An 18,357-nucleotide genomic window follows, 5' to 3' on the forward strand; every position below is an offset into this window, starting at 1 on the left:
CATCCTTAGACGTCCGAGCCTCCCGGGGTTGTGGGACATCCATGCCTCCTGAAACCGACAGGCTCTGGTGGGCAAGTGGGTAGGAGACGAGCCAGGACCGATGTTCGGATCACCTAAACACTCTTCTGTGTTAGGGGTTGAGGTCCCGCCGGCTATACATATGAGGATACGGGGTGGCAGTACACACCGTACTCATAGTCTCTACGTGGCAGTATAGTTGTGACTGTTCACACTGTATCCCCTCCAGAGTAAGAAGATTCATCTGAAAAGAAACGAACACTGAGGTACATATGGGTCTAGTAAAAGACCTGTGTCCACCTCCTACTGACTCTAAGCTAAACTGACCAGCTTGGCCCCAGTCGGTGGGGTGTACACTGCGGAGGAGCTAACTTTTATTTGCATAGTATCAGCCTCCTAGTGGCAGCAGTATACATCCATGGTTTCGTGTGTCCCCCAATGAAGTGATAGAGAAATGATAATACCAGCTCTTCAAAAATTTAAACACTGCAAAGTTGTGGTCACTTATAGTGTACACTCCTATTAAAATGATATTAAAATGATATGGTGATTCACAATTAAAAACTAATGGTAGTCATGTCTAGCTATGTCACAAAGATTGATATGGTGCGATTACACTGTAAAGAAAAACACTATAGCTGCATGTTTCTCAAAAGAAATCTTTAAAAAAAAAAAAAGTCCATGTTCTTTAAATCGTAAATTTATTAAATGATCAACAAGTCAGAAAATCCTACAAAAAAAAATACATGGTGAAAATATGCCCATAGCAAAGAGCATACACGGACTCAATTTGTTGGTGGTGGTGGTGGGATATTTGTTGGTCCTTCGCTTGGTAAGGGAGGCCTCATCATTGGCGGCATGGGTCCAGGTGGGAGAACCCCTGGAGCTGGTGGAGGGACGCCTGGAGCAGGAGGTGGAGGAACTCCAGGGCCTGGTGGTGGAGGTACCCCTGGTGGAGGAATTCCAGGAGGAGGAATTCCAGGTGGTGGAACCCCAGGAGGCGGCACAGCAGGATTAGGTGGTGGAGGTGGCACACCAGGAGGAGGAACACCCGGAGGTGGTAAAGCTGGAGGAGGTACAGGAGGTGGTACACCAGGAGGTGGCACAGCAGGAGGAAGTTGAGGAGGGGGCACTGGGGGAGCTGGTGCTCCAGGAGGTATGGGAGGTAATGGCATTCCACCTGGAGGTGGAGGAGGCAGGTTTTCTGGAACGGATGGTCGAGGTGGCATTCCATTCAGCAGAGGTGGTGGAGGCCGTTTAACACCAGGAGGTGCAGGGGCTATACTGGGTATAGTTGGTGGTTTCTCCATCTTGAAGTGAAATTGTAAGAAGAACTAAAAATACAAAATAAGGTAATTATGTGGTAGCAAGAAAAGTATTAAAGCACTGATAATAATATTGTAAGAAGAAATGCAAACAGTATACATACTTGAAAGGATTATTCCCAGTCATAAATAGTGAAAATTGCAAATTACTTATTAAAAATCCTTTCCGTTCACAAGAACATGGGGATTTTTCATTGTTTACCGCTCATTGACTAGGTTTCCACCCACGTCTACAAGGAGCACAACACTTACAGGCTCTTTTCTATACAGCTTCTATATTGCTGGATCTGGCTTGCTTCATCACCACTGCATTACTCCTATGCTAGAGAGGTAAAGCCTCACATAGCAGCAATGGGGAGTGCACACTTTGAGGCAGTGGTGTAACCCAAGTTTCTGGTCTAAACTGTCATTCAAGACTGGAGAGTGGTGGCTCCTGATTCAGGATATGTGAAAATTGGAACTGGTTTACTGGAAAAATGTTGCCATGAAAAAAAGACGTCAGTCTATTTCACAACTGAATTGCTTTGTGCCCTAATGGTCCATCCACTTGTATTCAAAACATTCTTTAAAATGTTAGTGCCTTATTGATCTTGAAACTATGTATGTAACTGCTCTTACTGGTTCTCTCCCTTCTCCCACTTGGGTATACAGCTGAAGAATGCCTAGTTAATTAGAAAAGTGTAATTAACACTTCAGGCTAAACCTGAAACAAAAGGAAAGAAACAGCTGGTTCTTGTCTTGGAGTACGAACAATGAAGATTCTTGTATGTATAAATAAGATGTTGAAAGGATAGGTAAATTACAGTCGAGATCATTGATACATGATACTTTTGTTAGGAAACTTCCAGAGTCAATATGGGAGGCAAATGCATCTGCACTAATCCAGGGTGCAGCGGACCCAAGTAAAATGGCAGCTGCACAGGTGCATAAATACCAAATGAAACAGCCAGCCTACAATCAGGGATTGGCCGTGTGGTACTGCACTGGTGTACCACACGGCCAATCCCTGATTGTAGGCTGGCTGTTTCATTTGGTATTTATGCACCTGTGCAGCTGCCATTTTACTTGGGTCCGCTGCACCCTGGATTAGTGCAGATGCATTTGGGCCTGTCTGGTTTGTAACTGAATTTTTTGGAGGATTTTTTCCTCTTTCTGAGGTTTTCAATATGGGAGGCAACAAAAAATAAACACTGGTGGTTGTTGGGTAGGGATTGTGGAAGTGATGGCTGCTTTCTGCCCAAATCACTGGCACCAAGATCACATAATAACACTTTCAGACAAAACTTAAAAACAAAGCATATACCTATCTGCACAGTTACCTGGATGGACAACAAAAGCCTATGAACTTGAATCAATAAGGATTTTTTTCTCAGAATTCTGGCATAAAACATCTTGATAAATCCCAATTCTGCAGTTGAGCATAAATATTGCAACAACAGGAGTTTACATGCAAATCTTGACCAGCCACACTTATGCCACTAACGGAACTAACTCTGAAAATATACTCCAGTCCCTGACTAAAATACACTTGTGATGGCTGGACATGCCAGTGAACAGATGTGCCTCTTAATGAATGAAGTGCATTGTACTCCAGGAAGCCCTTTAATTAAGGATGACATCCACAATAACAATTTTAAAGGGAATCTGTCAGCAGTACTTCACCCTCCAAACGATTGGTCTGTGCATCTAGGTCTATTAACAACAAGTCCAGCAATACCTTTATATGGAGAGTCAGTTCCTCCATTATGGAGAAATCAGTGTTTCAACTGATATGACTATGATAGATCTGAAACCTCAGTCAGTCCAGCTCTATTCCCCGTGTAGCACAACCTCTATATTTTGTGACATCAGGAAAAAGGGACTGCCAGTCAAACAGGAGGTGGGGAGCTGGGCAGGGAATAGAGCTGGAGTGACAGAGGAGTCAGATCTACAGCCTCATTTACATATCAATACAAACACATTTCTCACTAATGGAAGAATGGACTGGCCACGTAAAAAGGTATTGCTGGACTTGTCTTTGAAAAAGCAACACACACATATAAATAGTTTGTGGGGTGACATTCTCCTTTTAATGAATCGGCCCCTACAGTGGGGAAAATAAGTACTTGATACACTGTCAATTTTGCAAGTTTCCCCACCTACAAAGAATGGAGGTGGGGAAACTGTAATTTTTATCGTAGGTACACTTCATTCAACTGTTAAATACAGAATCTAAAATAAAAACCAGAAAATCACATTGTATGATTTATAAATAATTAACCCCTTTGAGACGAAGCCTGTTTTCACCTTCATGACCAGGCTAATTTTTACAATTCTGATCAGTGTCATTTTATGAGGTCATAACTCTAAAACGCTTCAGCGGATCCAGGTTGATTCTGAGATTTTCTCGTGACATATTGTACTTTATGATAGTGGTAACATTTCTTCTATATAACTTGCGTTTATTTAGAAGTTTGGAAAATTTTTTGAAAATTCTGCAATTTTCAAACTTTTATGCCCTTAAATCAGAGAGTCATATCACACAAAATAGTTAATAAATAATATTTCTCACTTTACATCAGCACAATTTTTGAAACAATTTGTTTTAGTTAGGAAGTTATAAGGGTTAAAAGCTGACCAGCGATTTCTCATTTTTACAACAAAATTTGCAAAACCATTTTTTGAGGTACCATCTCAAACTTGAAGTGACTTTGAGGGGCCTATATTACAGAAAATACCCAAAATTGACACCATTCTAAAAACTGCACCCCTCAAGGTACTGATAACCACATTCAAGAAGTTTATTAACCCTTCAGGTGCTTCACAGGAATTTTTGGAATGTGGAACGAAAAAATAAACATTTACTTTTCTTTCACAAAAAATTTCCTTTAGGCCTAATTTTTTTTTTACTTTCAAATGGGTAACAGGAGAAAATGGACCATATAATTCGTTGTGCAGTTTCTCCTGAGCATGCCGATACCCCATATGTGGGGGAAATCTACTGTTTGGGCGCACGGCAGGGCTCGGAAGGGAAGGAGTGCCATTTGACTTTTTAAATGTAAAATATGCTGGAATAATTGCCATGTCACATTTGGAGAGCCCCTGATGTGCCTAAACAGTGGAAACCCCCAACAAGTGACAACATTTTGGAAACTAGACCCTATAGGATGCTTCACAAAAGTTTATAAATGTAGAGCCATGGAAATAAAAATAAATAAATCACATTTTTCACAAATAAATCTTTTAGCTCCACATTTTGCATTTACATAAGGGTAAAAGGAGAAATTGCTCCATACAATTTGTTGTGCAATTTCTCCTGAGTACGCCGATACCCCACATGTGGGGGAATACTACTGTTTGGGTGCACGGCAGGGCTTGGAAGGGAAGGAGCGCTATTTGACTTTTGGAATGCAAACTTTTATGGAATAATTAGCAGACGCCATGTCACGTCTGAAAATCCCCTGAAGTGTCTAAACAGTGGAAACCCCCCACAAGTGACACCATTTTGAAAACTAGACCCCTTTGGGACCTTATCTAGATGTGTATTGAGCACCTTAAACCCCCAGGTGCATCACAGAAGTTTATAACGTTAAGCCGTGAAAAAAAAAAAATAAAAAAAAATAAATTAAAAAAAAATCTAATTTTTCCCACAAAAATCTTTTTTAGCTACAAATTTTGTATTTTTACAAGGGCAAAAGGAAAAATGGACCCCGAAATTTGTTGTGCAATTTCTCATGAGTTCACAGATACTCCATATGTGGTCAAAAACTACTTTTCAGGCATAGTGCAAAGCTCAGAAGGCCATATTACAGTGCAGATTTTGCTGATGTCTCAGAACAGCAGAACCCCCCATAAGTGACCCCATTTTACTAAATAAGCCTCTCAATAAATTCATCTAGGGGTGCAGTGATTACATTGACACCACAGGTGGGTCACAGACTTTTATACCATTGGGCAGTGAAGAAAAAATAATTCCCATTATTACCACCAAGATTGTGTGTTAGCCCCAAGTTTTACATTTTCACACTGGGAAATGCGTAAAAATGGCACCAGAATTTGTCCCACAATTTCCACTGAATGTGGCAATACCACATATGTGGCTGTACAGTGCTGCTTAGCCATACGGAGTGACTCGGGAGGGACAGAGCGCTATTTGCCTCCTGGGGCGCAGATTTTCCTAGACTAGTTTGCGGACTCCATATAAAGAGCCCCTAAGTGCTAGAAAAGCAGAATCCCCCCCCCAGTGACCCCATTTTGGAATTCTAACCCTTTGGAAATGTAAATACAGATGTAGAGACAAGTTTCACTCCATTAGTGTTTTTCAGAAACAGGAAGCAGTGGATGTTTGCTGAGTGAAAATTACAAACTGCTGTTGTAGTGACCAGTACTTTGCAGTCACCAGTACATTATGCCCAGCTCATGCTTCTGGAGACACGCACCTGTAAATTATGCGGGCTCTTATCACTACAGAAATGCCAAACATGTGGGCGCTAAATGTGGTTTAGGCACACTGGGGCTCAGAAGGGAGGGGGCATTTGGAAGCGGAGAATTTGCTGAATTTCTTTTGGTGGGTGAGGAGCCATTTCGCTTTTCCAGAGCCTTTGTGCCGTCAATAACGTGGAAGCCCCTATATTTCCATTAACAGATGACAGATTTGAGTGTAGACTTGCTTTTTTGTTGATTGACTTGAAGCTTATATTGGGTACATTTTACATGATGTTTGGGATCACAGTTATCCGGCGCTATACACTTAACACTTTGGGGTTTCCATCTAAATCTGAGTGATGTGATTCAGATGAAACCCCCATGGGATCCATTGACTATAGTGAAGCAGCAGAGTTACTCTGGACTCAGTCTGGCCTCTGTTCCACGGTTTCCTTTTTTTTTTTTCAGAAGTGCACAAAACTGTGGCCGACGGCACTTTTATGCAATCCTAAAAAGACGGACACCGCCGGATCACAGGTCCTATGGCGTCCACAGTGCCTCCATCTGCCTCACTATAGGGAATGTTCAGCCAGGGGTTCTGTGTGAATCGTGTATTTCAGAGATTTACACGGAAACCCCGGTGTAAGCGCTCAGCGCAGAGTGCAGAATAAATGTGCGCCAAGCCTTACTGCGATCTTTAGGAGGCAGAATGAAAAGATCAACAGCATGTGAAGAATTGGTTTTATCTTTTACGCCATTCGTCGTGCGATATAAGTGATTAGGCGACTTTATTCTTCGGGTCGGTGCGATTACAGTGATACCAGATTTATATTGGGTATTTCTGTTTAGCAGCTGTCACACACTAAAAGACGTTTTTTATTGCGAAAATTAGTTTTTGCATCACCATAATTTGAGAGCTATAATTTTTTCATATTTTGGCCAACAATCATGTGAGGGCTTGATTTTTGCGGGACAAGCTGATGTTTTTATTGGTACCATTTTCGAGCACATGACATTTTTTTTGCTTTCTATTCCAATGTTTGGGGGACAGAAAGAACATAAACAGCAATTCAGCATTTTTTCCTATTTTTTTTTTTTTTTTTTTCAATATACTGTTTCACGTGTGGTAAAATTGGTAAAGCAGCTTTATTCTTCGGGTCAGTATAATTACAGCGATACCTCATATATCTTTTTTGTGTTTTTGGGCTTTTACACAATAAAAACTATTTTATAGAAAAAATAATTTTTGCATCACATTATTCTGAAAGCTATAACTTTTTTATTTCTCTGCTGATGGAGCTGTATGGCAGCTTGTTTTTTACGGGACAAGGGGACGTTTTCAGCGGTACTATTTTTATTTACAGCCATCTTTTTGATCGTGTTTAATTGCACCTTTTGTTCAACGATATGATGATAAAGCATTGTTTTTTGGCTTTTTTTTTACGGTGTTCACTGAAGGGGTTAACTAGTGGGACAGTTTCATAGAATGGGTCGTTACGGACACGGCAATACCAAATATGTGTACTTTTTTATTTACATAAATAAATGTATTTATTGGTAAAATATTTATTTTTCTTTATTTGGGGATTTAAAAAAAAAAATATTTTTACACATAATTTTTTTTTTTTTTTTTTTAACTTTTCTTACATTGTCCCAGTATGGGAAATCACTATATAATGTCAGATCGTTGATCTGACACTGCACAGCAGAGTGTCAGATCGTTGATCTGACACTGCACAGCAGAGTGTCAGATCAGTCTCTGACAGGCAGGGAAGGAGGCATGCCGGCGGTTGCTCTCAGCAGGCGCTCACAAGCAACCTTCCCTGCAGGACTCTGAAGGATCCTGCGGCCATCTTGGTGCTGCTGTTCTGGTGGGAGCGCACAGGGAGCCCCCTCCCTGCACGATGCTTCTCTATGCCGCTGTCACTACTGACAGCGGCATCAAAGAGGTTAAATGCCCACAATCGATGCTAGCACCGATTGACGGCGTTGCTGCGGGGTGTCATCTGTCACATACAGCTGTCACCCACACACGATCGCCGAGGTGCTCAGCATGAGGCCGCATGATCACGGCACCGTACTAATACTGTTCTCAGCACAAACGCACCTCCCGTAGAGCAGTACTAGTAGGGTGCATGTCGCAAAAGGGTTAAAATGCATTTTATTGCATGAAATAAAGTATTTGATCACCTACCAATCAGCAAGAACTCTTGCTCTCACAGACCTGTTAATTTTTCTTTATGAAGCCTTCAAACTCTGCACTCATTGCCTGTATTAATAATAGTCAGGGTGGATAAAAATCAATGTTTTTTTTAAAAAAATAAAAAAAAAAAAATCGGATTTTTTTTATTTAAATCGGATTTTTTTCAATAAACTGCTTTTTGAGGAAAATATTTTACCATCCAAAGGTTCTTCCATCATGAGATAAAGCTGAGTTGTTTAACTCAGTAGAATAAAGGCTGTATATGTGTAACATTCACAATGCCATGCTCTTCCAGAGGTTTCTGTAGGATTAGTGGGCAGTTTCTCTCCTATATTATCACAGACGCTCGCTTTACTTACGCAGTTCTCAAAACTGAATTTGACTCCGCAGAGGTCCCAGCCTCTTCTTCACGGCAAAAATGTTACAACATGAACAGAGTTGAGAAAAAGACCTTAATCCTATTGTTCTACAAACCTATGAATACAGAATCAACCCCTTCAGTGCCAAGTCCAAGAAGTTAGACAATATGTTTCTGATTGTTTGGAGTGGAATAGATCTGCACAACACAAGAAGAATGTGAATCTAAGTGTGAGGAGGAGGAAGGGCAAGCAGACAAGAAAATGAAAGTGAAACTTTGAGCACAATACTGCAGCATAGCCACAGACAGACAAGTCTGGATCTGTTTGTGTGTACGATCTGAGGTTTATTACATTCTTTCCTTATAATGGCAGCAGGCCGTAAAAGAGACCCAGTTTGGGAATATTTTAATGAAGCTCCTTCACCTATCGGTAAGGCAGGCATGCGTGCAAAATGCAAACGATGCAACAAAGAGATGCAAGGCCTGGTGGCGCGAATGAGGCAACATCATGAGAAGTGCGGTGATGAAGATGACCTAAGAAACACTTCTGAACAGGCAGGATCTTCAGGTTGGTAAACATTTTTATTAATAAGCAGAAATTGTATAAACAATAAAATAACAGCATTGACTTTTTTTGTTTAGGGGAATTCATGGATTCTGGAAACTATCCACCTCCAAGATCACCATCATCCTGTTCTACAGTTTCAGAGTTATCCATCCAGGATAGTGCTTCATTAGCAGCAGCAGCATCATCATCAGACACCCACAGCCACATATCACCATCACCCAAAAGGAAGAAAAAACCTTTACCTCCTGGAACCACCATAGATAGGTTTGTGATAAGAACTAGCAGATTAGAAAAAGAGTTGATTGATGAAAAAATTGCCCAGTTTATTTATGCAACGAACTCTTCTTTCCGTCTGACTGAGAACCCACATTTCATTAATATGGTTCAGTCACTGAGACCAGGATACAGTCCACCCAGCAGAGCTGATGTTGCAGGGAAACTGCTGGATCAAGTGTATGACAGAGAAATGGAGCAATGTGCAACAGCTCTGGAGGGTAAAATTGTTAACCTAAGTATTGATGGGTGGAGTAATGTCCACAATGATCCTATGTATGTGCTTGTATAACAACAGAAGAAGGTAAAGTCTTCCTTGCACAAACAACTGATACGTCAGGAAATGCACACACAGCAGAATACTTACAAGAAGTGGCAGTAAAAGCTATAACGACATGTGAACAAAAATTCAAATGTCTAGTACGCAGTTTGGTCACTGACAATGCTGCAAACGTATCCAAGATGAGAAGAGATTTAGAAGGGCAGGGAGGGAATACAAAGCTGCTAATAACATATGGTTGCAGTGCTCATTTCCTGCACCTCTTAGCCAAAGACTTAAGTGTTCCAGAAATAAAGGCTAATGTTGTTGAAATTGCTAAATACTTCCGTAATAATCATTTTGCTGCAGCAGCTCTGAAAAGGATGGGTGGAACCAAGCTAACGCTCCCACAAGATGTTAGATGGAACTATGTGGTGCTATGACATGGGTATCCAGCAATCATCCATCTTTAATGCCAACTATAATAAACTTCAGAGCTAAGGGGGAACCATTCAAGAAATATATGTTTGCTGAAGATATTTTAAGGAAGGTCACACCAGTAAACGGTGGAAGTCACTTAAGCGCTTGAATTTAGAGACTGTTCAAGTAATGATTTCACTTTTAACAGCAGTAGCTTCTTCTGCAGGCTTTGAAAGAATATTCTCTTCCTTTGGACTCATTCATTCTAAATTGAGAAATCGGTTGGGACCCAATAAAGCAGGAAAGCTTGTTTTTCTTTTCCAGATTATGAATAGGAACAAAGAAGAAGATGATGATGAAGATGACGACAAGTGAGCTACAGCGGACAGCAGGGACAGTAGTATTTAAGTTTTTCATGTGTCGGCTGGGCTGACAGTCTAAGTTTCTTAAAATATATATATATTTTGTTTAGCCAAATTAGTTAACAAACATGGATGTTTGTTTAAGCAAATAACTTATGCTGTAATGTTGTTATTGTTTCAGTTGAATAAATCTATTTAAATTGTTATTAAGGTCAGGATTATTTTTCTCCTTCCTAAGTACAACAGAACAGTGGTGTCCAAATATGAATGATTAACCCATTAAACTGGGGAGAAAAAAGTAATATAAAAAGTGATTCTAAAAATCTTCATCTACTTGCATGTTAAAGTAGCAAGAACTAGTTTAGGTAGAAACTTTGATTTAAATCACTGATTTAAATCTAGCCTTACTGACTAGTGATTTAAATCAGTTATATTTAAATCAAATCCACCCTGATAATAGTACATCTGTAAGAGGACAGATGTTTTTATACAGGTAACTAGTTCAATCAATCACACTCCAACCCATCCACCATGGTCAAGACCAAAGAGCTGTCTAAGGACACCAGGGACACAATTGCAGACCTGCACAAGGCTGGACTGGGCTACAGGCCAATAGACAAGAAGCTTGGTGAGAAGGCAACAACTGTTGGCACAATTATTAGAAAATGGAAGAAACATAAGATGACTGTCAATCTTCCTCGGTCTGGGGCTTAATACAAGGTCTCACCTAGTGGGGTAAGGATGATTCTAAGAAAGGTCAGAAATCAGCTCAGAACTACACAGGAGGACCTGGTCAATGACCTGAATACAGCTGGGCCCACAGTCTCAAACATTACACGTTAGTAACACACTATGCCATCATGGATTAAAATCCTGAAGGGCATGCAAGGTCCTCCTAGTCATGCCAGCACATGTCCAGGCCCGTTTGAAGTTCACCAATGACATCTGGATAATCCAGAGGAAGCATGGGAGAAGGTCCTGTGTTAAGATGAGGCCAAAATAGAACTTTTTTGTATCAACTTCACTCGCTGTGTTTGGAGGAAGAAGAAGGATGAGTACAAACTCAAGAACACCGTCCCAACAATGAAGCATAATGGAAGAAACATTATACTTTGGGGGTGCTTTTCTGCAAGAGGACAGGACGCACGACTGCACCATATTGAAGGAAGGGTGGATGCGGTCATGAATCTCAAGATTTTGGCCAACAATCTTCCCTAAATAAAGAGCATTGAAGATGGGTCGTGGATGGGTCTTCCTGCATGACAATGACCCGAAACACACAGCCATGGCAACTAAGGAGTGGCTCAGTAAGAAGCATTTCAAGGTCCCGAAGTGGCCTAACCAGTGTCCAGACCTGAACCTAATAGAAAATCTTTGCAGTGAGCTGAAGCTCAATGTTGCCCAGCGACAGCCCCGAAACCTGAAAGATCTGGAGAAGCTCTGTATGGAGGAGTGGGCCAAAATTCCTGCTGCTCTGTGCGCAAACTTGGTCAAGAACTACAGGAAACGTCTGACCTTTGTAATTGCAAACAAAGGTTTCTGTACTAAATATTAAGTTCTGTTTTTCTGTTGCATCAAAATAGTTATTTCATGCAATAAAATGAAAATTATTTAAAAGTCATACAATGTAATTTTCTGGTTATTATTTTTAAATTCTGTCTCTCACAGTTGAAGTGTTCCAACGATAAAAATTACAGACCTCTCCGATGTTTGTAGGTGGGAAAATATGCAAAATCGGCAGTGTATCAAATACCTATTTTCCCCACTGTATATGAATTTAGATCAAACTGTATGATCACAGATTAGTAAAAAAAGCACACTGATGTATATACTTATAAATGCAGTAATGGTGCGCCACAACAGATTATTCTTTTAGCCCCTTATCGACTGCCGATACGCATTAAAACAGCAGCCATTAAGGGGTCTTATTCCCTCATTGCAGTTTTAAAAAGGCGATCGGGAATAAGATTGTAGCACTTCCCCAAGAGTTGGAAAATCTCCGGGGTTTCAGATATCGGGGGTAGCTGAGACCCTGGAGAACACAATCAGCTATTAAATGAGGCAGCTATTAAAAACATTTCTCGCTCTTCTAATATGATACACCTGTCAGAGGAGAACGCAATGAGGTGAAGTTAGTGCCAGGTCGCATCATTGTCGGGATCGCTGGTGCATCGCTAAATGTAACGGGACCCTAAAGGCCCCGTCACACACAGCGATCTTGCTAGCGAGATCGCTGATTTTGTGACGCCACAGCGAGATCGCTGTGTGTGACGGCGTCAGCGACCGGCCCCCTGCCGGGTATCGCTGATCGTGCTCGATCGGCCTGGGCCATATTTTGATCGCTGGTCTCCCGCTGGCCAGCACGCATCGTGCGTGTGGCAGCGAGAGACCAGCGATCAGCGACGCTGGTTTCCAATGTTAACGTCGGGTGTCCAGGAGCCGTGCGGCTCTTAGATACCCGATGTTTACCTTGGAAACCAGCGTGTACGCCGGTTTCCAAGGTAAACAGCTTGTATCCAAGAACCGCAGCTCCTGGACACCCGACGTTTACATTAGAAACCAGCTTGCTCGCTGGTCCTGATCACTGGAGGGGCTGTCTATGTGACAGCTCACCAGCGATCAGCCTAACGATGTCCCAGCAATCCCATCCATGTCGGATCGTTGGTGGGATCGCTGGGACATCGTTATGTGTAACGGGGCCTTTAGTGCTGGGGTTAGATAAACAGCTGTGGCAGTAAATATTGGAGCAGATCATAGATGAGGAGTGTGAAAGTTTAATTGTTCTTTGTTTGAGGTTTGGTCCAGGGCTGTGATGCGGTCTGAGGAGCACATTCCTTAATTTATATAGAAAGACATTTCTTTATAAATATTTTGAACGGTTCCAATATTTACTGCCTTAACTGTTTTCTACCTGTCCCACATTGATGGTTCTGCTTCCCGTTACTTGTCTTATTTCTGCATTTTTCCTGTGTCCTGTTGTGTATAAAAATGCGACTCCACAGACTTTGTGTTACACTGAGCCTGATGAAGAGACCCGAGTAGTCTAGAAACCTGCCATTTTGTCACCCATCTTTTGAGTTAGCCATTAAAAGGTATCAACCACTGAGGACTCTAAAACTGTAATATGTTTTTCTCTACTGGTTGACATGGTACAAAGATACATATTTTTCCTGTATATTTGACACATGAAGTACTACAATTAAGAGATTTTTGGGTGTAGATATGAATATTTGTGTTTTTTTTTTCCACATATTTGCATTGGGCCACATTTTATTTTCCCATGCCTAAAAAAATGCCTTAGTCTCCAACCATGTACATGTGGTTCTGGATCCTGGGGATATCTTATTGCATATGGTTTATGCCATCTTTGCAACAAATTTACACCCCCATTTCAAACTCATAGCCAAGTCTTTGTGGGTATGAAATAGGTTTGTTTTTTTTATTCCACAATTCTCATTATGTATCTGTTTTACTGTGAATGCAGTACTCTGCTGCGGCCACTGTCACAGGGGCAGAGCTGTGCTGTTCCACATCGGATTACATCCGGCTGCTGACACTATACTGGACAACCCCTTTAATGTAGTGGCAGTCAGACAGAAATGGATTACTGGGACTTTAGAAGTATTTTTCCTCCTGCTCTCTCATATGAATGTTAGGTAACCATCATATATTCTTCTTTTGTGCATCCAGGTAATGCTGCAGAGTGTTAATTACACCTTACTAGCTAAGTAGACATTCTTCAGCTGAGTAAGCAAGTGCAGAAATCCAGGAAACCAGCTTACTTGATAGGCTACATACATTTGGTTGAGGCCATTAATATATTTTTCTCTATGATGACCTTTCTTAATTGGATGGAAGAACTCTTTAATATGGAATAAGTTAAGAATTACCATTTTATAGCATTTTTTGAAGAGGAGTGCTGAACCATGTGTTCGAGTGAAACTGCATCGCTACAACCCAGTACCGGCCCGAGGTTTGCTCCTGCCCCATCAACCAGATGAGATTAAGAGTTTGAGATGCCATGGTAGATGAGCGGAACATTTATTACTCCTTATTTGTGAGAACTCCAGTCATGGCATTCTTTTTGTCATGTTGCCTTCTTGGATTTTTCTAAAAATTCTTTTTAGGTGAACAGTTGTAGAACACAGTACCTACATTTCGACTATGCTACATGGTGAGGTTAGCTACAGAGACTAAATAAATCTTCCTACCTGTTTAGTTTCTCTATTCCAATGTGTCCAGAATTTTCCTTCCACTTTGTCAATCTCCCGACTTGGGACCTAAACAAAAAAACAATATCATATAATTAAAAACGTGCTGAAATTATACTTTTTATCAAGAAGAAAAATTCCTTATTGCTGACATATACAATTCTATTAAAACTATGTACCAAGTAGTATAAAAATGGTAGTCAAGAAACATGGGTGGAAGATTTACGCAAATCTAAGTCGAATCAATCGACAAGTACCGTATATTCTCGTGTATAAGCTGAGTTTTTCAGCACTTTTTTGTGCTGAAAACGCCCCCCTCAGCTTATACACGAGTCAATTGTCCCAGAGGCAGGAGCCAGCGGGGGAGCGGCGGGTCACAGAGGCAGGAGCCGGCGGGGGAGGGGGAGCGGCGGGTCACAGAGGCAGAAACCTGCTGGCTATAACTGTGCCCGCTGCTAAAGAGAAATTAATATTCATTCCTCTTACAGCGAGCGCACAGCGACACCCGCAGCCGCCGGCTTCCAGAAGACATCACCTTCCTGCACGACCTGTCTGCATCTCTTTGGTTTCGGCGCCAGCAGCATTTCCAGCCTACCGATCATGTGGCCTCGCTCATTAAGGTAATGAACATGCACGCCTCTCCACTCCTATAGGCGTAGAGTGAATATTCATTACCGTAATGAGTGGGGCCACGTGCTCTCTCGGCAGGAAGAGCTGCAGGCGCCGGAACGAGATGCATCAGGGCGTGCATAAAGGTGAGTAGGATGTTTGTTTTCTTTTAATAGGAAACATGAATACAAGGATAAGGGAAGGGGAGCCATGCATACAAGGACAGCGATGGGGGAGCCATGCATACAAGGACAAGGACCGGGAAGCCATGCATACAAAAACAGGGATGCCATGCAGACAAGGATAGTGGATAAGGAGCCATGCATACAAGGACAGCGATGGGGCAGCTATGCATACAAGAACAGGGATGGGGGAGCCATGCATACAAAGACAGGGATGGGGGAGCCATGCATACCAGGACAGGGATGAGGGAACAATGCATACCTGGCTTATACTCGAGTCAATAAGCTTACCCACTTTTTCATGGCAAAATTAAGTGCCTCGGCTTATACTTGAGTATATACAGTATATATTGGGGTATTGACTTTCGCTTTATTACTTTCATAGATTTAATCAATTTATGAATAACCAGAGATGCCTGAACATTTCAGAAAAAAAACAAAAAACAAATTTGAAATGTCCAAGATGAGATGTGTGATGCTGATCTGCTGCATCGATACTGGAAGTATCGGAAAATATACAAAGAATTTGCACAGTAACTCTGGGCATGGATGCAGTAGTTTATGCACTTGATGGTACCTATGTGGATAATTGGGACTACATTTTCACTTCCCATCTAATTTTTTAGCAAAATTATTGATAGTTAAGAAGTGGCTCTCAAATCAACTTTGTACAATTTCTGCATAAAACGGGCCAACATATTTAAAATTTGGCAAAACCAATCCCAAATCGGTGACTCAGTAGTTAGCACTGCAGCCTTGCAGCGCTGGGGTCCTGCGTTCAAATCCCACCAAGGACATCTACAAGGAGTTTGTATGTTCTCCCCGTGTTTGCGTGGGTTTCCTCAGGGGTATCCAGTTTCCTCCTACATTCCAAAGACATACTGATAGGGAATTTAGATAGTGAGCTCCATCGGAGACAGTGATGATAATGTGTGCAAACCGTAAAGCGCTTCGGAATGTGTTAGCGCTATATAAAAATAAAGATTATTATTAAGGAGTTTCTGGGCTGATGAAGTTCATTTACGGTATTAAATTTTTTTCCTGTCTCCCTTGTGTATGGGTTTTTATTTTTAATGTTTTACAGCGCCCGTAAAAATAAACCATTTTCTTTTATTTTCTACAATACACTACATGTTAATTATACTGTACAGGTGGCAAGAATCATTTATGTGGCAGCAATTATACAGCCATATTATAGCAACAAATTAGGTGGAAGCAGCATTTTTTCCTCTATGCTAATGTATAGGCCACCACTTGCTAACTTAGAAAATTCCTGGGCAAATGTGAACCTCGGCGGTTTCATGTGACTTGCTTGGCAATGACACTAGTTCTGACACATCTCTCCTTGATTTCATTACCCAATCAGGCGAAAAATAAAGCATGTGATGAAGACTGCATCATGTTATTTGTCTACACCTTAAGGCACTGGTCCTCAATCTTGCTGACATTGAGAGCTACCTTCAAGCTTTGAGAGGGTTGCGAGCCATATTAGGCTTTGAGAGAGGGGAGAGTGCCACATCTAGCTCCCACCACCTTCACAGTAGTGACCACCGATATAGTGACAGCCAATGCTTTTCCATAGAAATCACCCCTAAGCAGTATACCAAGGCCCAGGAGTTCCTACTCTACCCCCATTGAGATCTGCTCCTTTGTGTGGGGCTACTCACAAAAGTTACCACCTGAAGATTTGCTCTTCACAGCTGTTTGCTAGACTTGGTGCCAATACACAAAGCAGGCAGACGAGTGCGTGAGCCACAGGTTGGGGACCCCTGCCTTTAGTAGTAACGAGTGATTGCGCGCCCTTCACGAACCACGAATAGGGGTGTAACCACGCATCAGACTGGAGTATGTGCAGATTAACAGCAAACATAAATACCTGGTGTACCAGTGGATCGCGATTTTCTAATTCAGCAATCCTCTCTTCCTCTCTTTCAAATTCCCTCATCATTGTGAAGGCTCTTGCGAGTGGGTTGCTTTCATTTTCTCTCCAAGAGATGACAGCAGTGCTGGGAGGCACTTTTTATTTGCTTGACTTCTTGTACTTAATGCTTCTTCACTGTCCAAGATATAAATCTGGGCATACTTGTGAGTACTACCCAGCAGAATGCAATGGGGCTGTTCTGTGGTAAATTTGTCCATGAATTCGAAAACAGTATGGACCATGCCCAGGAGGTGGTGCTACTTGTGCTCCTATTGATGCCAAAGCAAGAGAGCTATTGTATTGCCTCATATTAGCCATAAAGTTATTGGAGTGCCGATGCTCTCCTTTCATCAACTTGACTAATTGATCATCCATACGAATGGGACGTAATTGGATGCGCCCTCGCTTGCAGCAGGAAGGGAATGTTTTGTCCTGCGCCAATTCGTCTTTGAAATTTTTAGATTGGCAGAACAGACATCGAAATGTCAGTTCGGCAGCATAGTGCTCTTCAATACGTGTCTCATCAATTTGATTAAGAAGCCCCCTAGCGGCAAATGTAACTTGCCGTCGTCGAGTGGCGCTTGCATTTTGGACACATCTTCTAACTTGTTCTCGTCTTTGTGAAATTTGTATATCACTTTGTGCATTGCGTGTTGCTCGTTGTGGTGCAGCATTAGATGTTCTACGTGATTCAATTACTTCATTCGTTTCTCTTGCCGCCCTCTGTCGGGCTGCATCAGCAGTTCTTTCACAATTTTGTTCGTATTCTGTTTCATTAAGAAGCAGGTTACGCATCCGTCTGCGATTCGCTTCTCTACGTGCAGCAGCATGATCAATTTGACCCATCTTTGCAATGTTGCCTCACACTGTTGCCCGAGTGTTGCCTCCCAGTGTTGCCTCACAGGCTAATGTTCAAAAAAGGCTTATGCCTTAACTTGTCACCAAGGAGAGCTCATCTCCTTATTAGATATGTCACTTAACTCCTATACAGGGCCTTACAGTACTTAGGTATCCATGGTTACACCCACCCATATAGTCAGTTAGCTGCTATTGGTAGTAACTATGGATACCTAAGTTACTGTTGAGCTGTGGATGACTCATTGCACCCAGACAGATGGTTGGGCTGTGGATGACTCATTGTGCACAGACACACGGACACGTCCAAATTAGGTATATGGATAATTATTTTTATACTAGAGGTGGGCCCGATGCTATCACATCGGGAGGGCAGTCACAGCTGGCAG

The 18,357-nt window shown here is 41.8% G+C and overlaps 1 protein-coding gene across 5 annotated transcripts in view; it reads right to left on the reverse strand.

Moving 5' to 3' along the window:
* Window positions 1-702: 702 nt before the first annotated feature.
* The window catches only part of SF3A2 (splicing factor 3a subunit 2), a 40,863-nt gene continuing 23,208 nt past the window's right edge, over window positions 703-18,357 (reverse strand). For all 5 annotated transcript variants that reach the window (XM_073545962.1, XM_073545971.1, XM_073545981.1 and 2 more), the window contains exons 8-9: window positions 14,402-14,470; window positions 703-1,352 (exon numbers count right to left, since the gene is read on the reverse strand). In XM_073545962.1, coding sequence (XP_073402063.1) covers window positions 804-1,352; window positions 14,402-14,470 — 618 coding nt within the window. In that variant the 3' untranslated portion in view covers window positions 703-803. The remainder of the gene's footprint in view (window positions 1,353-14,401; window positions 14,471-18,357) is intronic.

This window comes from Dendrobates tinctorius, unplaced genomic scaffold (assembly GCF_039654945.1).
Source record: "Dendrobates tinctorius isolate UK_male_01 unplaced genomic scaffold, ASM3965494v1 ptg000011l, whole genome shotgun sequence".
NCBI classification, from domain to species: domain Eukaryota; kingdom Metazoa; phylum Chordata; class Amphibia; order Anura; family Dendrobatidae; genus Dendrobates; species Dendrobates tinctorius.